Source organism: Melanerpes formicivorus, unplaced genomic scaffold (assembly GCF_026170545.1).
Source record: "Melanerpes formicivorus ecotype bairdi unplaced genomic scaffold, bMelFor1.0.p_v2 SCAF_8, whole genome shotgun sequence".
In the NCBI taxonomy this organism is placed as follows: domain Eukaryota; kingdom Metazoa; phylum Chordata; class Aves; order Piciformes; family Picidae; genus Melanerpes; species Melanerpes formicivorus.
Genome location: NW_027142360.1, coordinates 10,774,621 through 10,798,455, shown reverse-complemented (window position 1 = coordinate 10,798,455; position 23,835 = coordinate 10,774,621). Strand labels below are relative to the sequence as shown.

The 23,835-nt window shown below is 46.3% G+C and overlaps 3 protein-coding genes across 3 annotated transcripts in view; 2 read left to right on the top strand and 1 right to left on the bottom strand.

Moving 5' to 3' along the window:
• KEL (Kell metallo-endopeptidase (Kell blood group)) overlaps window positions 1-17,711 on the bottom strand; it is a 43,500-nt gene extending 25,789 nt beyond the window's left edge. Inside the window, exon 1 of the mRNA XM_068142092.1 lies at window positions 17,615-17,711. The gene's annotated coding sequence lies outside the window, so the exon portion shown is untranslated. The remainder of the gene's footprint in view (window positions 1-17,614) is intronic.
• On the top strand, window positions 2,828-15,728 carry LOC137442770 (antigen WC1.1-like). The gene is given in 15 exon segments (XM_068141743.1): window positions 2,828-2,894; window positions 4,956-5,270; window positions 5,917-6,225; window positions 7,857-8,168; window positions 9,073-9,384; window positions 9,786-10,103; window positions 10,360-10,674; window positions 11,268-11,582; window positions 12,532-12,594; window positions 12,681-12,995; window positions 13,136-13,171; window positions 13,478-13,613; window positions 13,897-13,991; window positions 14,558-14,629; window positions 15,532-15,728. Coding segments are annotated over 15 exon segments (3,177 nt in total).
• Window positions 16,913-23,789, top strand: GSTK1 (glutathione S-transferase kappa 1). The gene is made up of 8 exons (XM_068142107.1): window positions 16,913-17,115; window positions 17,705-17,786; window positions 18,572-18,700; window positions 19,629-19,729; window positions 20,136-20,171; window positions 22,469-22,585; window positions 23,051-23,144; window positions 23,490-23,789. Exons 1-8 carry the CDS (start codon window positions 17,050-17,052, stop codon window positions 23,537-23,539), a joined length of 675 nt encoding a protein of 224 aa, XP_067998208.1. The 5' UTR covers window positions 16,913-17,049; the 3' UTR covers window positions 23,540-23,789.
• Window positions 23,790-23,835: the final 46 nt, after the last annotated feature.

Here is a 23,835-nt window from a genome sequence, read left to right as displayed (position 1 = left end):
CCTGGGTAAGGAAGAAAGTGGTTTCCTTCCTAACTGATTGTTTTCCTTCAGACACTCCCATCTTAGCATTAAGCTCTGTCTCTCAGCTCCATCTCTGTTTTGCTTCAAGATAATGGCAGGTCAAAGACACAAAGTCCCGAAACCAAGCTTTGAAGCAGTCTGTATTTACTTTAGACCACAAGACATGTTTGTGTGTTTATCTTCCTCACCTACTTTGACAGACATTTGGGACTGAAGGTCTGAAGAGCTGAAGAAAGCTTTTGTACAGTCTCCTGTGAAAAAAAGGATTCATACTCTGATTCAACCCCTTTTTAATAGCGCTGTAGGACAAACATTTAAGGATTTGGGTTCCCTGTAAGCCTAGGAGTTCGAAAGCTTATCAGAAGCCCTTACTGATGGCACTGCCTGGTTAAGCAGAGAGTACACCAGCTCTTCCTGAAGGAGCAGCAGTTGCATCGGTGTTGGGGCAGTAGCTCCTTCATCTGTGCAGCTTTAGCATGCTGGTGAGGCTGACAGAGATCATCAGGGGTAGCAAAAGCAGCTGCAGGAAGATGTCACTGCAGTGTTCTCTGTTTGTACTGAATGGAGACTGCAAGACTACAAAGATTGCTCTGCTCTGACAATTTTAATTGGAAAACTCTGTGCCCCTGCAGTCAAAAGTGTGGAGAGCAGAGCTCTGCAGGGATGCAGTTCCTGTCATTCACTACTGTCAGCATGTGGTGGAGGGGATGAAAACAGTCAAGGCAAGAGCCCTTTGTCTCCTAGTTGTGTTGCAGTCAGTGACCTATTTTAAAATTCTGTGGTTTAACTGCCATAAATGTATATATTTATCATAGACAGAACTGTGTCCAGAAGAACTGGAGTTAAAGATTACTGCTGCAAACTGAAATCATGGGTTGGGAACTGTCTTGTGGGATACACGCTGATGTATGGATCAAGTCAGGAACTATGATACAAGCCTATATTGTGTTAATTTACATGCCAATGTGCATGAGAGGAAAATCAACAACCAGAAATCAGATCAAAGCACCAACAGGAAGGTGTTGAAAGGCATCATGTTAAAGTTTTCCAAGGACACATAAGGTCTGGATACTCAGTCCTGTGGATCTACAAGAACAGAAAAGAAGCTCAGAACATGAAGAGTCTAAAGTCTGTCAGAGCCACCAGCACACGATACTGCTGGGTTGTATAACCCACACCACATCCTCAGATGCAGTAACTTTTAAATGTCTTCAGAACCCAGGGAGAAGTTTCTTGCAGTGTTCTCAGTTTTTCAGCACAACTGGCACCAAATGTTACTTGTGTGGACTGTTTGCAGTGACCACATGAGACATTATTTTGGTCACAGGTGACCCTAAAGTGAACTATTTCAGAAGTGGTTGTGGCCAAAGTATAAATCAAGCTGGCTACCCCAGAAGACCTCCCAGAGGCTATACTGGAGACAACCATCTTCATTAACTCTGCCTGTGAATGCCTTGGAGTTAGTACTGGGGGAGGCTGTGGCAAAGAACACAAAAGGTGATGTTGTCCCAGGCAACTTCCTAGAAGATGTTGAGGTCTGCAGGATTGGCAGTGATCAAAATTACATTTTTATGGTTTTGCTGATTTCCTACAAGCACAGGCAATTCTGTAGGATGCTGTGGTAACTCTAGCAGAGACCACAGGCAAGTGTCTGAGCTCCTAAGCAGCTCCTGAGCAAATAATGGGCAGCCTCTGGAGAGACCTCTCTGTGCTCTTCCTTCACACAGCTTGCTCCACAGCAGTGTCAGACTGATGTTCTACAGACAGCACGAGACAAGGCTTTACAGACCTTAAACAAGCAAAGCTCACTGAGAAGGCAAAGAGGATGCAGAGCTTGTTGATGCACTAAGGACCTACCAGCTTTGATGTCATTGAACTTGGGGGTCTGGATAAACACCAGATAGATGCCGTTAGACAGGAAGAGTTTGTGTGTCAGTGCCAGAGAGAGGACTGGGAGTGCATGTTTAGATTGGTGTAAAGAGATGGAACTCTGCTTCTTGTTCAGATGGTGACGAACGAGCCCAGAAGCCACTGTCTGATGAAAAGCACCTTCTGTTTCCCTAAGGTCATCCATCATTCAGGGAATGAGAAGAGTGGGCAGAGCTACTAGCAATGGTCATACATAACTTGAAACAGAAAGAAACTCCCTAGAGGAAACAGGAAGTCCTGCAATTCACAACCTGAGGAAGATGGCCTCTCAAGAGCTTCTGCCCATAAGGGTCTCAAGTTTTGACCAAATAAGGAGGCCCTGGGCCAGCCTCACAGGCAGAGCTGGTGTCGTTTTTCACTCACAGAACTGCCACTAGCGATAACGCCTCTGCTGACCTTACACTGAGTGCAATTTCTCCCAAGGAGATGGGTGAGCTACAGACTTAGGAATTTTCTTCACCTCTTTCTCCTCCAAAGTGGTTCATAGAATCGCCAATATTCTGCACTTTCACATTGCCTTGTCAGGTGAGAACCATCCAGGGTACTGCTTTGCCTGTCCCATCAGTGTTGATGCCATAACAACACCAGACAATGTCAATGCTGACATCAGAAGCACAATCATCCTTCATATAAGGTCATGGGCACAATTTTCAAATGTTATTGGAGGCTTTGGTTCTTTCAAACTTGAGATTAATCTGTTGATAATGTCTGAAAAGGTAAGCAGTCTTTCTATTGGCTCCTTCAAGTAGTTCATGCTAGCATGTGAATGTAGAGATTTCCTCCTTTGTAGTCATTTGTGAGACTCAGAGAAGCCCAGGCAGAGTTTGGTCTAGGCAGCACCCAGCAGAGAGTGAAGTTTCCTCTGTCCATGATCAGAATGGCAACAAAACGCCTTTGGACTCCAGTGTTGTGGCAGCTCCTGCTCTCCGTTCAGGGCTCCCTGGGTAAGTAGATACTTTATTTCAGTAAAGGCAGATAGGAAAAGAATGGAACTGAAGTATAAAGAGGTGGTTGTTCCATCACCCTGTGAGGCAGAGTATCCACACATTGTTTGCCCTTTGGGCAACCAAGGTGGGGGCCGAAGGGTTGAGGTAATGAAACGTCTGACCGAAGCCTGTCAAAACTGCTCTGTTACACTTTTGAACTAGTCCCTGTTCACAGTGTGGGTCCATCTGTTTGCCTGGTGGTAGTGTATAAATCTTTATGTGTTCTGTCTATTCCCTGGGTGATGGTTAGCATCTCAGACAAATGGATCAGGCCTACCACATTGCCTGGCCATGAGGCTGACCTGGTGTTTATATGCAGCATCAGCAGTCATCAGCAACCTCTCCAGTTTCATGGATGGGATAGGGCAAGAGACTCTCTCAGCTTTTGAGAATGTTGAATATCTGAGCCAGCATGTTCCTGTCGCTGTGCCTCCTGAACGTGTCCCAGTTCTTGCTCAGGGTTACACATTTTTTCCCCCCAAGAATACCACCCAGAGACCTGTCCCAAGGCTCAATATTTATGAGTATTTGAAGGACCCAAAAGGGCACCAGTGGGCTTTTGGGATAGCTGCTTTGGAGATGGAGGGAAATAAACGGCTGTCCATCTTGCCTTAATTCTTGGAGGACTCTTCTGTGGTGGGGTTGACGAGGGTTAAAGACCAGCAGGTGCCAATCACTACCACAGAAGTGCACTGGCAACAATATGTCACCAACCAAGACCCTCTGATTCCCATCCATAAACTGATAGGTTGGACTTGATGATCTTTGAAAACCCCTTCCATTCTGTATTCTGTATTTGTCTACTGGAGAGCCAAGGGGTGATCAGCAAAACCTGCTCACCCTTCAACAGTCCCCTATGGCCAGTGTGGAACTCTAGCGGAGAATGGAGACTAACAATAGACTACCATGGCCTGAAGAAAGTTACACCAGCCATGAGCGCTGTTGTGCCAGCCATGCTGGGGCTTCAATACCAGCTGGAGTCAAAGGCAACTAAGTGGCACACCACAACTGCTCTGGTCCTATATCACCAGAGTGCAGGCCACAGTTTGCTTTCAGTTGGAGGGATGACAAGTACACCTGGAATCAACTGCCCCACAAGTGGAAACAGCCCCACCATTTACCATGGACTGAAGCATCCTCACACCAAGAGATGGTGGGTATGAGGAACAACATGAAGACCTACCTGACTGTCTTGTGCTTATGCCACTGCATATCTCCTGAGATAGCTTGCTACCCCTCATGTTGGGTGCTCCTAACTAGGGGTCCTTGTGGCTAGGGCAAGAGAGGAGGGAAAGAATAAACGAACACTGAGTTTCAAGTAATGGATTGTCTGAGATGTAGGAGTGGAGGCAGGCGAGGAAAATTGTTTCTCCATGCCAAACTGGACACAGGAATGAAGAAACTGGTGCCCAGTGAACGTTTTCAGCTGGATATCATCACAGCAGAAAAACAAATAGAAATGAGAGATTCTGTAGAAGGCTTTGTGAGTACACAGCAGGGACATACTCAGCATTTCCCAGCCCTGATAAGTCAGAAGAAGAATCATAGAATCAATAAGGTTGGAAAAGACCTCAGAGATCATCAAGTCCAACTGTCACCCAACACCTCATGACTACTAAACCATGGCTTCAAGTGCCATGTCCAATCCCCTCTTGAACACCTCCAGGGATGGTGACTCCACCACCTCTCTGGGCAGCACATTCCAATAGCCAACAACTCTGTGAAGAACTTTTTGTCATCTCTAGCCTAAACTTCCCCTGGCGCAGCTTGAGACTGTGTTCTCTTGTTCTAGTGATGGTTGCTATTTGGTTATGCAATTAGCTCACACTTGTAAATACAGACACAACTCCCTGAAAAACAAAACAAAACACAACACCTTTAAGTTGGATTATTTAGAAACTAAGTCTGATTTAAGATTTAAGATTTAAGAGTACCAATAATCTCATTAACCATCTGCAATAGAGAGCTGTGATTAGGCTCTGACCTTTCCATAACATTGCTTTGTCTGTACATATGAAGGTGCTGATGAATTGAGGCTGTCAAATGGAACTGGCCCCTGCTCTGGAAGAGTGGAAGTAAAACATAATGAGATATGGGGAACTGTGTGCGATGGTGACTGGACCAGAGAAGATGCTGAGGTGGTTTGCAAGCAGCTACGATGTGGCTATGCTGTTCAGGCCCTTAACCGAGCTCCTTTTGGAGAAGGGTCTGGACCAACGTGGTTGTACCGAGTGGATTGCCGTGGAGATGAACCGGCCCTCTGGAACTGCTCACATCTAGGGTGGGGTGCTTTCACCTGCCCTCATTACTTTGATACTGGAGTGATCTGCTCAGGTAAGAAGTCACCCAACTTTGTATAACAGAAAAATGCTACAAGGCTGAGATCAAGGTTTGTGCTAGCTGAATAAAGCCAGCTACTGCCAGAGGTAACACTTTCTGCACAGCCTCTGCTCAGCCAAAGCAGGTTGCACCAGCACGGATTCTCCTGCTGACTACAAGTGTATGTCTCTTTTGCCTGGGCACAGTGATGACACAGAATGGAAATAGTCATAGAAAATTACATTGAACAGAAAAAAGAAGCCATTTGTTTCTACTACAGACCTCCCAGGCAACAGGAAAGCAGCAGTGTACTTGTCTTTGACCAGGAAAGGGGGATAAAAAACTAGGTGGAGATGAAGAAACATGACAATGCTGTCATGCCACAAAGCTGCCCTTCTTCTCCATGTCTTTGTTTAAGCTAAAATAGGACAGTCTGCAATGGTAAACAGATCCAATGACTGTTCAGCTGCCTTCCTCCAACAGCTTTGTTTTCCCACACATCATTTTCTTTCTCCTCAGTAGCATACAGAAATTGCCACAATGGGTATTTAAAGGTGTCAGTGGTCCTCAGGAAAGTGACATGTGTCTTGCCCATGGAGATAACAAATGAGGTCAGTACAACCAATCCCTGATGCTGGATTTGTTGTTGGTTTTTTTCCAGGTTTCTCTGCTCTGCAGCTGACTGGAGGGGACACTGTCTGCTCAGGACAGCTGAAAGTAAAGCAGGAAGAAACGTGGGCTGCAGTCTGTTTTTCACACATCAATTTCCAAACTGCCTCTGTTATATGCAATGAGTTAGAGTGTGGCCAGGCAGTGGATATTGTGAGAGGAACTCACTTTGGAGACAGACATGAACTGATCTGGCAGGAAGAGTTTCACTGTGTAGGGAATGAAAATCACCTTGCACACTGTCCCAGGATGTTGAGCCATAGTAAGAAGTGCTCTCATGGTGCCACCGTTGTATGTTCAGGTGAGACTTGGGACTGATGTAATTTACATGTCTCTTACATGTCTTCTTCCTGATAAGTTCAGAGACTCTGCATATTCCTGTGGACCTCAGTGTTCTTGAGTGTTTCTCCTATCTCACCCTGAGCCATCCAGAGAAGGCCAGGAAGTCACAGACAGCAGCCATCAATGCAAAGAAGTTTTTTTCTCATGTTGAGGTGGCATTTCCTGTGTTCTAGTTTGTGTTCATTGCCCCTTGTCTATCACTGGGCATCACTGAAAAACAACTGGCCCCATTCTCTTGACACTTGTCCTTTATATATTTATATGCATGGACAAAATCCCCTCTCAGGCTGCTCTTCTCCAGGCTAAAGAGCCCCACGTCTCAGCCTTTCCTCCTCAGAGAGATTCTCCAGTTCCTTCATGATTGTCATAGCCTCCACCAGACTATCTCCAGTAATTCTCTCTTGAACTGGGGTGCCCAGAACTGGACACAAAACTCCAGGTGTGGCCTCACTAGGGCAGAATAAAAGAGGAAGACAACCTCCCTCAACTTACCGGCCACCCTCTTCTTACTGCACCCCAGGTTACCATTGAACTTCTTGGTGACAGGAGTACACTGCTGGCTTATGGTTGACACTGTAGAGGCTAGTGGGGGCTCTAAATGAAGTTAACTCATTGCCACCCACCATAATGTGATAATTAGACCTAGTAAACTCAGCTTTCCTCCTGAGGGCACAATTCAAAAGGCATAAACTAAGCATGAGCCAGAGCTGCAGACAGTACCTTGTGACAAAAATATGCCTGGAAAGGACTGCAGTTCATGTCCGCTTCCCATTCAGAGGACTGAGGTCTGTTTCAACAATGTCCCTCACTGACCATGGTGATCTGGAGCATTAGCTGGGGAGTTGTGGAAGCCAGCTGGCATAGTTAAGGTGTCAGTAGCTGACACACAGAAATCCAGGTCTGATTAGAACAGAATAGAATTAACCAGGTTGGAAAAGACCTTCAAGATCATCAAGTCCAACTTATCACTCAACACCATCTAATCAACTAAACCATGGCACCAAGTGCCTCATCCAGTCTCTTCTTAAACACTTCCAGTGATGGTGATTCCACCACCTCCCTGGGCAGCACATTCCAATGGCAAATCACTCATTCGATGAAGAACTTCTTCCTAACATCCAGCCTAAACCTCCCCTGGCACAGCTTGAGACTGTGTCCTCTTGTTCTGTTGGTGGTTGCCTGGGAGTACGATGCAAGAACCAGCTGAAGGTAAGAAGTAACAGTGTGAGAAGGGAAAAGGACTGGCAGTAGAACACCACAGTCTTAGCAATGATCATGGCCTGATGGTGCTGATGAGCCTTATGTTGTGGCATGGATTAAAGCTGAGAACTGCACACTGCAGTATCATGGGAAGAGGAGAGGGCAGAGGAGGAGAGACTGAGCTTAAAGAGTTAAAAGACTTCTAGTCATGTGGTGCAGGCTGCAATATGCACAGTAGTTATTTTTTCAGAGCTGGCTTATGAGCATCCAGGGCTAACATGCTCTCCAGTAACCTGAGATAGTTCCTTGCAGCTAGATCTGTCATACAATTTTCAGTGCAGAAACAGACACCAAAGAAGTATCTACTAAATGTCTTTGTTCTTCCCGCAGGCTATGGTGGGTACAGGCTGGCAAATGGCAGTACTGCATGCTCAGGGAGAGTAGAGCTTCTTCATGGAGGCACGTGGGGAGACCTGTGTGACTACCTGTGGGACCTGCAAACTGCCAATGCCCTCTGCCAGCAGCTGGACTGTGGACTTGCCCTACTGATACCAGATGGACAGTCCTTTGGGAAAGGAAATGGATCTGTCTGGAATGGGACATCCAGCTGCAAGAACAAATCATGCTTGAGAGACCATCCTGTGAGGCCACTGGCTCACCATGAGTGCCCTCCTGGAAAAGATGCTCATGTGGTATGCTCAGGTGAGCAACAGAAAGATCTGAGAACACTGAAAAACTCATTTGAGGAAAAATATGGGCCCAAAATCCAAAGGGTGTCTGTGGAGCCAAGCTCTGCTTTTTGTCTGCAGCTACAGGCATTTTCAGGGGTCGAGGCTGCACTCCACCTGTACCACAAGGCTGCTGTCTGTGAATGCTCCTAGTGTCAGGCAACAGCAAAAACAGGGCTGCTCCACAAGGTAGGATGAGCTGGGAGCAGAGGGTGAGGACAATGCAGGCACTGACCTTACCCTCCACAACCCAAAGCATCTGTATAGAGGTACTTAACAAGGTCAGTCCAAGACAAGGCAAAGTAATGGCTCAGATCCAAGGTCAAACTGGTAAGAACAGTCAGGAGCAGTGGAAGACAAGGCTGGAGACAGTTACATTAGTCACAGAGCTGAGGCAACAAATGAAAGCCTGGTCCAGGCTTAAGTGAAGCCTGAGTGTGCACTGTGGAAATCTCTAGGTGAGACTGGTCAGAAAACTAAGGTCTGTTGGTTATTCCAAAGCCCTGAAATCTAGTGCACTGAGGTGAAAAATTGCAAAGAGCCCGCCTCCTGATTTCACAGAATCACAGAGAATCACAGAATGGTCAGGATTGGAAGGGACCTCTGAAGATTATTGAGTGCAACCCCCCCTGACAGAGCAGAATCACCTAGCGTAAATCACACAGGAACATATCCAGGCAGGTTTTAAACACCTCCAGAGATGGAGACTCCATTCATTCTTCTCAGTAAAATAAGGTGGATGGAAGCATGGTTATGAGTATGAAAGTTGCAGCAGCCCAGTGGAGAAATGTTTACTCTTGAATGCTTCCCAACCACTCTCAGGAGATGCCCATGAGTAGTTATGAACATGACATCTTGGTACTTTCTCTCATATTCAGGGTGCTCAGGGGGCAGGCTGGTGAACGGCACCACATGCTCTGGCAGAGTGGAGATTCGCCATGGAAACACATGGGGAAGACTCTGCCACTCCCACTGGAATGTGCAGGCTGCCAGCGTTCTCTGTCACCAGCTGAACTGTGGGTATGCAAAGTCCATCCAGACAGGAGAGCATTTCGTGGATGGGGATGGGCCTGTATGGAGAGATGCTTTTCACTGTAAAGGGACAGAGTCCTGCCTGTGGGACTGTGATCAAGTGACTTTGGGCAATCCAGCCTGTTCAGCCAGAGAAGCAGCCACAGTTATTTGCTCAGGTAAGTCAGGAGTGGCCTTTTATGGGTAGTGGAACTTCAGACCAAGGTAGAACTGGCCATCTCTCTGCTGGGCAAGTCTGGTATGTCAGCTTGTCTTCAGTGCCCTTTCCTTTCCCCCACCTCTCCAACCTTGGTTTGAGCATAGCAACTTCATTTAGTAGAGGGGTTCATATTGTTTCAAGGTACCTGACTCCTCACAGGAGCTGGGGAAGCCTTTCTAGCTTCCTGTATCAGACCCTTGTGTTCAGGAAAGCAAACAGAGCCTTAACAGAGGCTGTCCACTTAACCACTGGTTATTTTTACCAATATAGAAATTTCTCTTCCATCTCTTGCATGTTATTTCTGCTGTAGTAAGAGTAACAGATGTTATTCACTACATTTTCCTACTCTCTTGAGCCCAGGTCCCTCAGAGTCACTCAGATTCTCCGGTGGTGAGAGCCGCTGTGATGGGCGAGTTGAGATCTTCCTCCATGGCATGTGGAGCAGAGTCCTGGATGATGACTGGGACATGCAGGATGCTCATGTGGCATGCAGACAGCTCCAGTGTGGAACTGCTGAAAAAAACTATTACCTCCCAAGGTCTGAGCGAGGCATGGGTCTGGTTGGCTTGAGAAGTGTCCAATGTAGTGGAAACGAGACTCAGCTGCTGCACTGTAAGACCTCTCCTTCTTGGACAGCACCAGCAGGAGTTGCTGAGGATGTTGGTGTGGTTTGCTCTGGTGAGTTACTGTGTGAAAGGTACAGAATGCTTCCTGTGGTTGCCTCTAGCTCACCTTACTCTGTGTTCTCAGGAATTAGTCAAACCTGACACAGGAGTTATGTGAGGTTTTAGCACAACAGGAGTTTTGCCCAAGAAACCATAACTGGACTATAACAAGAACTCAAGGCCTTCAAAGTGTTTTAAACATAGTGTCCGGATGCCCTCTGTGCATTACCTTTCTACTGCATGTTGACAGCTGGGTTTTCTCCCTGCAGGGAGCAGGCAGGTCAGGCTGGTGAACGGAACAAACCGCTGCGCTGGGAGAGTAGAGCTTTACCACCATGGCATCTGGGGCACCGTCTGTGATGATAACTGGGATCTGCCAGATGCTAATGTAGTTTGCAAACAGCTGGGATGTGGACATGCCATCAAGGCATTTGTGACTGCTCATTATGGTGAAGGCACAGGACAGATCTGGCTGGATGATGTGAACTGCACTGGGGCTGAATCTGATCTCTGGGCATGTCCCTCAAGGGCATGGGGCCAGCACAACTGCCAACACAAAGAGGATGCTGGAGTTCTGTGCTCAGGTATGTTTGGAAACATACTTTTCTGAATCTGAGTTGAAAGGGGAGAGTTACATGAAGGGAAAGCAGAGAACACAGGAGATTTGCCTGGACAGCCTCTTGATATCTTGACTACATGCGTAGATGGTCAGGACATCCCCTTGGTCCTATCAAGATGCAAAGGGTGAAATCTATCAGCTACAACTAGTAGTGTTTCAGTCACCAGCAGCTTCAGGGGTGCCCAATGCAGAGGAGCTACTCCAGCTGGTTCTGAAATGTCTGCAAAGAAGTCATTGTACTGCAGAACTTCAACAAAGCAGACAACCATGTGGCACCCACACTTCAACATACCAAAGAAATATGCCTGAAGTTGTGGAGGGTGGCCATCAGTGTTGTTGGCTGCCATAGGAGCTGGTGACTCTGCTGGCTAACCAGGGAGGATCACTGGATGGTTTTTGCTTTGAAGGAAGCATTTGCCATTTTGAGAGTGGTTTCCTCTGACACTTTCATTCTGAGTGATGAACAGCTTGTTAGCAGGTTCTGGATTCCACTCACCACAGCCAAGTTCCTAGCAGAATCAGGTCCTTCTAATTCCACTGTCGTGTCTTTACATCCAGAGTCCCTGGCTGTGAGGCTGGCGAACGGCAGTGAGTGTGCTGGGCGCCTAGAGGTGTTCTACAACGGGACCTGGGGCAGCGTCTGCTCCAACCGCATGTCTCAGCTGGCTGCAGTGACAGCCTGCAAGCAGCTGGGCTGCGGCCACGGTGGTGAGATCGCCAGCGACTTCAGATACGGCAGAGGTTCTGGGCCAACATGGCTGGACCACATTGAGTGTACCAAGGAGCACAGCTCTCTCTGGCATTGCCAGTCAGACCCCTGGAACCCTCAGTCATGTGATAACCGAGCAGAGGAGACCCACATTTCTTGCCATGGTAATTAGAACTCACAGCTTCACAGAGTGGTAGGGGTTGAGAGGGAGCTCTGGAGATCATCCAGTCCAACCCTCCTGCTAAAGCAGGATCACCTAGAGCAGATCACTAAAGGACTGCCCAGACATAGTTACAAACCCGTGCATGCTCATATGGAAGTGGTAGCAATTACCTTATGGAATGTTTGTTACTTGTTATTATCACCATCACTGGAAGTGTTTAAAAAGTCTGGATGAGGCACTTAGTGCCATGGTTTAATTGATTAGATGGTGTTGGGTGATAGGTTGGACTTGATGATCTCAAAGGACTTTTCTAACCTGGTTAATTCTGTATATTGTTTCTAGTTTCACACAAATGTCTCATTTTCCTTTGTCTACATCCCTGATGTAAATGATTGCATTAAAATGACACAAGTGTCACTGACTGCAGTTACCCAGTGGAAATGCCCAGTCCCTGATGGGATGGTGCCACTGCACATCTTCAAAGCAAAAATCTATGATACATAGCCAGTCTGTGAGATCTGAGATAGGGTCAGGCTTCCCAAGAAGCCTAGAAAGCACAGATATGGACACACAGCAGGGCCCATGTACACCTACACACCAGCATGCATATAGCCATGGACAAGGGCTCTAAAGGTCAGTTTCTAAGGCCTGTTCTTATGACACTATTTCACATCTGTGGACTTCCACTGTAATGCAAATGAATTCTTGCTGGCATTCAGATCTCCTGTAAGGGGCTGCAGCTGCCTCACACAAGAACAAAGCAAGCACAGCCATCAGGAAGGTTATTAAATTCACAGCAACAGGAAAGCAATGGTCCACCAAACACCAAACAGCCCATATATATATCATAGGAAAAAACTGACTTGATGACTGATATTCAAGCCTTTTATTCTCCTGAGCTTTCTTCAGCAAAGTATCAAATTATTTACTTCAGTATTTAAATTCTACAGGAAGAAAAGAGGGGATGTCTTCAGCCACATTTGCTGAGTGTCCAAACTCTTCAAGCTGTTCAGGTACCTCTAGCTCTTGATTTCTGCTCACTGGTCCCTGTGGACCTTCCTGCTGCTTCAGCAGTACAGAAGGTTTCTGTGTTTTGCAGACAGGGAGAAGTTACGAGTCACAGGAGGACAGGATGGATGTTCAGGCAGAGTGGAGATTTGGCACCAAGGCTCCTGGGGAACAGTCTGTGATGATTCCTGGGATATGGCAGATGCTAATGTTGTATGCAAGCAGCTGGGTTGTGGATTTGCTGTGTCTGCTCTGAGTGAAGCTGCCTTTGGGGAAGGGACTGGCCCCATCTGGTTGGAGAAGGTGCACTGCAAAGGTACAGAGCTGTCTCTCTGGGACTGCTCTGCCCAGCCCTTGCTCAGCAAAAACTGTGATCACAAGGAAGATGCTGCTGTGAATTGCTCTGGTTAGTGACTGGTCCTATGGTTCAGCACAGAGGTCTGTGGATAATTTTGACTTGCAGGAACCTCACAAATGCTGTGAAGATGTTCTCCCTATTTTTCACATTTGCCTCTTCCTTAATCTGGACTCACCTTCCTTTCGCAGGCATGACAGAAACAACAGCAGCACCCGCTAGAGCAGGTAAAAAACATTGTCTTCCTCCTTTCTTTCTCCTATCAAATGAGGATTTAATGTCCCTCATTCTGCACAGAGGGTAAATCAGCAGCATATTTCAGCTCACCAGAAAGCATCTCTTACAGCCTTTTGCAAAGGAGAGTCGAGTGGCACTCTCCCCAGCTGCTTCGTTCTAGCTGCTTGAGCAGGACCCACAACTGGGCAGCAGGTGGCCTGCCTAACCTTGCTAGCATGGGCAAAGCAGGAGGCTCCAGAGGAGCAGCCCTTTGGGTCACCCAGTTCTCTACATCTTGTTTCTTCATTTCCATTCAGATCCTCCCCACCTCCGTGCAGCAGACAGTACAAGAATTTCAACACCTGTCATCATCTGCATTATCCTTGGGGGTCTTCTATGCCTGGTCCTTGCCATTCTTGCTGGACAGATCCAAAGAGCCAGGGCACAGCAGAGGTCCCTCAGAACTGGTATGAAATGGCTGTTGAACTTGGCTGGCAACTGTTCAGTTGGCTGGGAAGGCTGGGGCTGGGGGTGACTGAGTGAATGGCATCTGCTGCCACACTCATATTGTCTGACAGCAAAAGAGCCCAGCAGTGCTAATCCTCAGTCAGCACCTTCCAGTTACTTTCTGGGTACCAAACAGGCCCCCCAGGGTCACTTCTCCTTTTCATGACCCCAGCCTGAGTATGAGCAGACACTGTGTGAGTGACCACTCCCTTTGACTTCCAGGCTCCAGACTATCCTATGACCTCTTCTCTGAGGCTGTCTATGAAGAGATTGACTACGACCTGAGGAGGGAAAAGCAGGGTATGCCTGGCCTCTCACCTCTGTGTGTCTTGCTCTTGTCAAGGGTGAATTCCTCCTGGTAGCCCAGATCTTAATCTGATACTTGGCAGCTCCCAAACCTAGTGGAAAACTGAAAATTACTAGGTTCCTGCCCACTGGACTCTGTCAGTTCCTCTCCTGGGGACAACTGACTTTGTGCTGCCCTCACTGCAGCCATACAGCATAGATCAGTGTAACTCAAGCAAACCAACCAACCACAACACAACACTCTCACCACAATTATTTAAAGCAGGAACAAATGAAGAAATCATTTTTATCTCCCTCCCAAAAGCTAGGTATCTCTGTAGGCTTCCTCCCATTGATTGCTTTTCTCCTTTTGTGGTTTGACCCCCACCATGAGCCACGAGAGGTGTTATGGGGCCCCTGAAGGATTTTTGCCTATTCCACTATAAACCCTTTACCATGCAGGAGTAGTATTGATTGGCCAAGATTCTGGCTGGATTTGGAAGGTATTACTGTAGCCTTCTGTTTTTCTTATGGTGATTCTTAGCAGCTAAGGAGAGGTTAATCTGCTATTACACTCTTTCTCATCTACCTAGATTCTTATTCAGAGTACTCAAACACAAAGGCACAGTTTTATCATGGGGACAGTGAGGAAGAAAATGGCCCTGGAGCAACTCAAGGTAATGGAAGATGGGGATTCTAAAAAGAAAGAGACCACAAATCAGGGGGTTTCACTTCCAAATGTTATTGGTGATTAAACTTCTTCCTTGATGCACTTCATGTCTACTAGTGATGTTTTGATGTATCCAAAGATTTGTGTTTAACTCTTGTGGTGGAAAAGTGTCATGCAATCTCACACGCAAGTGCTGGTCTTCTAGATGAGCAGCTGAAGATAAATGTTTGCTGGTAGTACTGCACTCTTCCCAGGATTCAGTCACACAAACCAACAATCTGACAACTGCTCCTTCCAGAAACTGTAGCTCTAACAGCTTGCAAGTTGTTATTCCAGTTCTTAGATAAATGGGGAGGGTTAAGACAAAGGAAAACCATGCTCCAAAAACCAACACTGGTATCCAATGGGGGTGGATTAGGGAAGGCTAATCTGAGTGATGTGAAGAAAATGGAGCATGCCAGATGTGGGGGGTTTATCTGCAAAAGCTGAGGGACAGCAAGTGCTCAGAGAAGACCTGCATCTTCTGGAGCTGACCCCCTGGTGACCACTTAGCCATTGTCTGGTTTCTGAGAGGCACAAAAAACTTTGGGCTTCAGATGCCCATATCCAAGACTCTCTGCTGTGATATATCTGCAACTATATTTTCTATTGTTTCTTGTATGTTAAGGGTTAACAGTTGATAAGCTTGAAGGAAGGGATGCCATCCAGAGGCATCATTGATGTCTGAAATACCTCAGAGTCCTCAGGAGGATTCTTGATATATTATTGCTCATTATTATCACAACAATGTCAGTACTACTGGCCCTTAGCAGCAGCTGAATTGTCAGCTACTGCTTTCTCCAGTGAAAGATGTTTCCCTCTTATAGTTAACATCTGTCCCTGTTATAGTTAACATCTCTATCATTCCAGAGGTCTCTCCACTGCCTAGAAACACCCTGGAAGATGGTTATGATGATGCGACAGAAGCTCCTGGACTTAAAGACGCTTCCCTTTCTGGGCAGAGAGAACAGAAAGTCATTGGGATCCCTGAAGAAAGCAACATAAACAAGGATTCAGAGAGAGGTGAGACCAGAAGAGCAGTCCAGTTAATTTTCACAACCTTTTAGATAAGCAAAACTAGAATTATCTTCTGTGATTATTTTTTGATAAATCCATTCTATCTGATATCTGTCTGCTGGTTTTCTTCTCTCTCCTTACAAGTATCTTATTTTCCTCCTATCTTCTGGGTTGGATAAGGAGACATCTACTAAATCTGCAATAAAATGAAGTCAGGTTATTGTAAGGCTTTTGCTTTATTCTAAGAGTTTAAATTAGATCAGTAATCTGTGTTCTGGGAAGGGCAAGTTTGATTTTGGATGTATGTGCATGTCGCAGGAGGCAGGATAGGACAAGCATTCTCCAGATCTTTCACAGCTCTGCCTACATAAGGTTCATTTCTGGGGAAGATGACCGACAGTCCACACCACCAGCTGCACACCATGTAAAGGTCATGCAGACAGGATGAGCACTTAACCCAGTGTTTTCCCTTTGTGTTCTCAGACTGGAGTCTAAATGTGTCAGGAAACAGGACCTCTGAGGCTGACAGACATTCATCACCTGCTCTTGAAGACACGGGCTATGATGACATTGAAGAGTTAGGACAGCAATGAACTGCTGAGCTATACTGACCACCTCTGGTGGTAAGGGAAAGGGATTTACAGATCATTTGACTGATGTCAAGCCACGTAATAAACAGGATAATAAATATAAAAAAGAATAGTGAATGTTTCTTTGCTTTAGATTGTAGAATAAGAAAATTCTTTAAAGTAATGTCAGTGTGTTTAGAAAGAATCGTTCACAACTGAATGCTTTTTCCAGCTGGTAGGACCTTTAATTTGTTGTTCAAACTGATTAGTTTTCAGGGCAGACTCTTCGCTTTCTCTTTAAAGGAAAAAAAAGAAAGGGGGGAAAAAAAAAAAAAGAAAAAACAAGAAAAAAACAAGAAAAAACAAGGGAAAAAAGGTTTTATTTATTTTCATTATTGTTATTATTTTACATACACTGCGCTGCCTCCAGCAGGGAAACCGTGCTGCCGGGCGAACATGCTGGACTGCTTCGTCGAGTGGGTTCCCGGGGTTCCGTCTCCGGACCCTCCTATGCCGCTGCCCCGCCTTACAAAAGCACCCGAGCTCTCTCCCGCTGCCCTGCAAGCCTCGGTTCCTGCCCCACCCCTCCTCTTCCGGCTAAGCCAGGGAAGGCAATGGGCACCTCACAGCGGTGCGTGGGTCCTAGCCCGGCGGGGCGGGCCGCGGCGCAGGGGTGGGTGGAGAGCCCGAGTCAGACGGGACGAAGCGGGCCGAGCCCCGCGGCGTGACCGCTTCCACCGCCCCTCGCCTAGCCTGGGGGAGGAGCTCCGGCGGCCGTGCAAGGCGAGAGTACTGGGCCAGGATGGGGCGGACGGTGGTGGAGCTCTTTTACGATGTAGTGTCCCCTTACTCCTGGCTGGGATTTGAGGTGAGGGTTCAGAGGCGCAGGGAGGACGTTCGTGGGCGCCCTGCCGTCCTCCCACGGTGTGGCCTCTGCGGCGGCCCCGGCCCGGCCCGGGCGCTCGCTCCCGCCGCTGCAGAGGAGGCGGCTGAAGGGCAGCTCGTCCGGGCGGGCCGCGCTGCCTTTCCTTCATGTTTAGGTTTGTTTTTTATCCCACTTGGTGGTTCTTAGTCCTCACGTGTTGAAAACCTGCGACACGATGAAGCCTGGCTCTGCCAGTCGGCAGCTTGGTGTGGGCGTGTTAGCGAATTAACTGCTGAGCATTGTGCTTTAGAAATAGCTTTGATAGTTTTAACAAGAGCAGGTACCCACTCGCGAATTTGAGCTTCCCCTTGTTTACCCCTGCCTAAACCTGCATAGTCATGGAAGAATGCAGACTGTTCAGTTTTCCTGAGATCAGAGTTCTATGGTAGCACCCAGAAAGGCCTTTAAAAGGCTATCACTGATCAAATAGAAAAGGACTTACCCGCAGCGTCTGCATGATGCCTTAGCTGCACACAGCTCCAGTGGGCATCTCCTCTGGCTGTTAGTCCATCACCACTACTTTGCATTGCAGGTGCTCTGCCGGTACCAGCACGTCTGGAACATTGACCTGCGCCTTCGCCCAGCTTTCCTCGCTGGTGTAATGCAAGCAACTGGTAGGCAACGTGGAGTTCTGTAGTGCCTTCTTCACTAGTAGGACAATAGTGGGCAAGCTTGTAGCATTGAGACCACAAAGTCAGCTTTAAACTAAGTTTTGGCACCAGTAACATAAGCTCTACGGTGGTGGAGCTCAGTAGTGACTGGGAAATCAGCCACAAGGAATTTAATCCTCTTGCAACTACACAGCCACAGTTTGTGGCATGTAGACTCTGTGCCAAAGGTCGTCAGTGCTAAAGCAGGATAACTAGTCTGACGTGTAATGTTTTCCAGAAGTTACCTGTTGAATTCAAACCAGAATTGATTTGTGGAGCACTTGCAACTTGTAATATACAGGAAGGATCCAAGTTTGCCATAGATGGTACTCATGGCCTTACTAGAACAAATTAGTCACCAAGACTTAGAGATAATGACATTAGCAAGGCTCTACCTTCGTCCACCTATGCATTAGTAATTGTTTAGCTTAAAAGTCATCTGTCTGAATCAATACAAATCTTTGCTAGGGTATTTCTACCATGATTTACAATTGCTTCTGCTAAATGAAAGGGTTCAACCAAAGTTAATCATGTTTACATCACAGATTCACAGATTGCATTGGGTTGGCAGGGACCCTCAAAGGTCATCCTAGTGGTGTCTTTGGAAAAGCTGTGTATGTTTCACTGAGCCAATATGAAATCACTCTTTTCTGTAGGCACAAGTTGGCATGAGGTCTAATTTCTTCAGGTTTTTTGTTCAATGTTATTACAACACAGTTCAAAATCTCAACAACACTTTCTCCTGAAAGGTAATAAGCCCCCAGGAATGTTGCCAAAACGTGGAGAATACATGCTGAAAGATATCAAAAGGATGGCAAAGTACTACCAAGTGCCTCTACAGACATCAAGAAATGACTTGCAACGTATCATTAGTACAAGTAAGAGACTTAGCTTTCAATTCCAGCACTTCTGGTTTGGGTTCTCCCTAACAGTAAGATGAATTCTCCATTGACAGCCTTGTCCATTACCTGTGACCGGTATTGAGTCTGTGCATTTTTAACCACTAAGTGAATCTCTGCAGAAATATGTTTGTGAATTGATACTAATATGGGAGATAGAATCATAGAATCGCTCAGTTTGGAAGAGGCCCTTCCACTGGTGATGGAATACAGATTTAGATCTTGTTTGTCACAGCTGAAGCAGTGAAGCAGTGTTTCCCTCTGCCACAGATGAGAGATTCTGCAGATCCAGGGCACTCCACATAAGGGTGAAGCCAGTTTTTGTCACACTTCTTTCTGGGGGGAAGGGGGGCAGGGGGGGCTAAGGAAGCAAAAAAAGGGTACAAAGGTGGGGAGTCAGAGAAACAAAAGGAATATCTGTTGAAGTCCTTGGAGCTGAGACTGGAAACCATGACAGAACTTCCCAGTTAGGATTAATGACTGTAGAATCCTAGAATCAGTCAGGTTGGAAAAGACCCCTGAGATCATCAGGTCCGACCATTAACCCTACTCTACCAAGTTCATCACTAAGCCATATCCCCAAGCACCACATCTTAACAACCTTTAAACACCTCCAGGGATGGTGACTCCACCACCTCCCTGGGCAGCCTGTTCCAATGCCTGATGAGTCTTGCAATGTTTTGTTATTTTTGCCCTGATGTCCAGCCTAAACCTCCTCCAGTGCAGCCTGAGGGTGTTCCCTCTTGTTCTGTCACTAATGACCTGTGAGATACTGTGGATCAATGTAAGCTCTGCAGTTTGGGAACCGCTGCAGAGATGGGGCTGTTCTCAGGCAGCACTGGTGCAAACTGCCTGCCCTGACCCTGTGCCTTGTTTCAGTGTTTCTCTGTCTCCCCGCTGATCACAGGCAGTCTCGGGGCCATGCGATTTATCACAGCAGTGGGCATGACACAGCCACACTACCTGGAGCCGCTCTCTAGGGAGTTCTGGATAAGTTTTTGGTCACAGGTCAGTATTTAATAAAGCAAACTTCTTGATCCTTTCTCAGTCACCCTTCCTGTCCCACTTTGTTCAGCTGTGGAACTGGAGCAAAAGAAAGGCAGTGTCTTCAACTGAGAAGTCATAGCAGGAAGCTTCAGGTAACAGCAGTTCAGGAGCCTTGCTAAGCAAAAGCCTAATCTGTAAATCAACTTGCTGTCTTTTAAGCCTGTGTGGTGCATCCTAGGGGCTGAAGGTATCAGGACCTCATAGCCTGAAGCAATTTTGTAAACTCCTTGATTAGATGACTTAAAATTTAGGAGGAAATTTCTCTAGCATCTACCATTGTTTTTATTTCTATTTCCTTAACACTTTCAAGTCTACAGCTGAACTTTTGATCTTCAGTACTGAATTACTTGCTTTATTCTTTTACCAGCATGAAGATATCAGTCAGACAGAGACTATGCTGGCTGTAAGTATGGTTTTGGTGATGTTTCTGTTTCTGATAGTTTCTTATTGATGGCTTGAATCAGTAACAGGCATAAAGACAGCTCAGTCCCATCATCACCTGGCATTTTGAAAGCTTTTAGCTAGACACTCAGAACCAGAACATCCTTTTTTTGTTGATTCACACAGGATGGACAATGAATTACCTGTTAATACTGTTTTATTCACAGTAGTTTAAGTATAAATTTTGTTTCCAGAATGCACTGAGAATTTCCTGCTTTATGACATTTTGCTGTTTCCCCAGAGTCTAGTCCTTGCACTTCAGCTTGATCATAGTGCACCCTTTTCTTTAACCAGAATTTCAGCAGAGGTTTGCATTTTGCCTTTTTGAGATGCAAGATCTGAGGGATATAATTAACAGGTGGTGCATTAACCCTGGTAGGCAGCTAGGCACCATGCAGTTGCTTCCTCTCTTCCCCTCCCAACCCAGTGGGACAGGGGAAAAGAAGCATAAAAGCAATAAAACATTTGGGTTGAGATAAAATTGCTTAATAAGCAAAAAAGGAAGTGGAAGAACAGAGGAAAGAAAAGAAAACAAAGTGATGCAAAGGCAATCACTCACCATCTCCCATGGGTAGACTGATACCCATCCAGTTCCCAAGCAGAAGGTAACTGACCTTCCTAACCCTCCTCCTCACTTCTTACTGCTCAGTGCATGACATTAAATGTAAAGAGTATCTCTGGTTAGTTAGAGCTATCTGCTTTATGTCCTCTCCCACCCTCTTGTGCACCCCCACTCTATTCACTGGAGGCAGGGAGTGAGAAACAGGGGTGGCTTTGACACTGTCACCACCCTTCAACAGTAACTGAAACATCAGGGTGTTAACAGCTTGAACCACAGAATGTAGGAGCTGCTGTGAAGGAAAAACCCAGACCTAAATACATACAGAAAGTTCTCACGTGGTCTGAATCCATTGTTACTTAAAGCAAAGACATGCAGAACTTCAGAGAAACAAACCTCATACTTTAAAGGTTTGTGTAACTACTCACTGGTGGCCTGTGAGCATCACACCACATTCCACAATGCAGAGGTTGGTGCATCCTTGGGTTGCTTAGGTCCATCTTCAGGGGTGGACTCTATGATCTTGAAGGTCTTTTCCAACCCAAACAATTCTGTGGTTCACCCCTGCAGCCAGTACTAAACTTTCCACTCTTCTGGAAATAGGCAGACCCAAGGTGGATGTGGGGTCCCAAGACTTTCATCTGAGCCTTTACAGGGGAATTTATTTCACACATCAGATAGAAAAAATGGAATGTTGTTTACTTGGTACAGCTCCTTAGTGGCTTTTGCACTTCTTTTTTCCAGACAGCAGGACCTTTACACAAATTGCTGCAGTCTTTGAATGCTGCACCATTCCACTCAAACATGCTGTGTGCAGGGAATGGTGGGGAGCAGATACTGCAGGCTAAACACTGGGGCTACCGAGTGTACACAGTGTTTTCTTCTACTCTAGTGCTACACTTAACCTCCTGTTCAAGTAGAGTCAGCAGGGGCTTCCAGTCTCCTTGATGTGGAAGTAAGAGAAGGTTCAATAAAATGAAATTCAGAGAAGAAAAGTCCTGAGCATTACACATGTAGGGTTGCTGGTCTGTGTGCAATACTGTAAGCACAGTTTTACTTTTTATTCTGAAAGGAAAAGGCTGCTCAGGTAGATGGAAGTTAACAGTTTGTGTGATATCCTTCATAAACACAGCACACTGCTGGCTCACACCCAGCCAGCTGTGACCAGTAACCCCCAATCTTTCTCTGCTGGGCAGCTTTCCAGCCATGCTTCCCCGGGTCTGGAGTGTTTATGGGACTGTTGTAACTCAAGTGCAGGACCCTGCTCTGGGCCTCAGCCCATCAATTCAGCCTGGCCAGGTCCCTCTGTCAAGATTCCTTACCCTCAAGCAGATCAACACTCCCTACCAGCTTAGTGTCACCTGCAGATTTACAGAGGGTGCCCTGGCTCCACTCATCCACATCATTGGTAAAAATATTAAATTTATCTGATAAGTGATTGGAATAGAGGTTAAGCTTAGTATGTATCTTTGTTTCCCCCCCTACTGTTTAGGAAATACATTTTTTTAAGTGTATATTTGAGGCTTGGAAGTTTAAAATCCCCCTTCCAGTTTGTGTTTGAGAAGTGATAAATTATGAAAGAGACAGTTGGGCAAGAAATGCTTCAAGGGTACTTTGTGGGGTAGTAACACTGACAATTCATTTAATCAGGCCATGGGAGGAATGTGTACCACTTACTTCATTCTGTCATCTTTTTGCAGATTGCCAAGCAGGCTGGGCTATCATCAGAGTTTGCCCAGAAGGTACTTGAAATGATTTCATCCCCTGCAGTGAAGAACCGACTGAAAGAGACAACAGAGGAAGCCATAAAATACGGGGTGAGGTGCTCCCAGTGCTACCTGGCATCACATCTAGGCATTACTCTCCTGATAAGAACACTGGGAAGCAAGGAACAATGAAGATGATGATTAAAAAGCACCATGCAGACCATGTCTCTTGGGTGGTCTTTGCTTTTTGAACATGTGAAAACTAACTCACCCCTTGTTAGTTTATCCCTTTGTCATCTGGGAAAACAAGGCTGACCCATGCACCTCTTTCTAGTCAGACAGCAAGGAGTTAAGTGATGCCATTTTTCACTACTTGGCATAAATCTGTGGACTAATCAGGTTGAGTTCTTTTTTGCTCCTTCAAAAGGGGCACACAAGCTCTACTTGCTGATGGCTCCATGAGACTCCTGTTTAAGAATGAAGGGCAGGAAAGAATTCCAAGTTACTACTTTTTAGTGGATGTCTGCAAAAATTTCTCTCTTAACACTCTCCATTTCATCTCCATGGTGTCAATAGGCATTTGGGATGCCTGCTGTTGTGACACATGTTAACGGGGAACCTCAACTCTTTTTTGGCTCTGACCGTGTAGAACTGCTGGGCAGCATCATAGGTGAGTGGACCTAAACCCAGCACTTTGTGTTTCACGCTGTCACTCTCTTCTAATGGAATATGTAACACAGCCAAATTAACACTCTCCAGGTCTTTCAAATAGTAGTGTTGGGATGAAGCTGCTGACTGGAATGCGTCTCACTGCAGTCAGAGTGATGACAGATGTAGTCACTTCCCAGACAAGAAGGAACTTGAGCTCTCCCTCCTCTCCTGGTGTTTGAAGGCTTTGTGCTCCACCTGCCATTCTCAAGTTACTGCTGAAGCTCTCCAGTTTCCAAAATGTGACAGGCTGATCACCTCTGTGTGTTTCATTGTAACTCTTTTTTTCTGCTGGTTTGTCTTGCAGGTGAAAAATGGATGGGACCAGTTCCACCAGTTCCAAGCCCTAAGATGTGAAAAGTCCTGGGGAAACACCTAAGAAGGAAGTATAGGTACATGACCCATCTGGAGTGATTATAGCCAATGTGATGGGCAGGTGGCTTTCTTCTCCTTAAACAGCTAACATGACAGCTCAGTCTCACCTCCAGTCAGGAAGTTCAGTGGTTGCCTGTATGCCTAGTCTGGTGAGGTCTTTACCAATACAAATGTGCTGCTTGTCTTTCACCCAATCAATGATTAACATTAAAAGCAAACATTAAATATTTAATGTCTTGCCTTCTTTCTTTTGCAATTTGTTCTTTTTTCTCTTACCC

Bases quoted from the DNA above. Each gene is read 5' to 3' on its own strand.
- GSTK1 (XM_068142107.1), top strand. From the start codon at position 17,050: ATGGGGCGGACGGTGGTGGAGCTCTTTTACGATGTAGTGTCCCCTTAC. The intron at 17,787-18,571 runs GTAGGCAACGTG...TTCTCCTGAAAG, and splicing joins TGGTGTAATGCAAGCAACTG to GTAATAAGCCCCCAGGAATG. The intron at 22,586-23,050 runs GTGAGGTGCTCC...TGGTGTCAATAG, and splicing joins AGGAAGCCATAAAATACGGG to GCATTTGGGATGCCTGCTGT.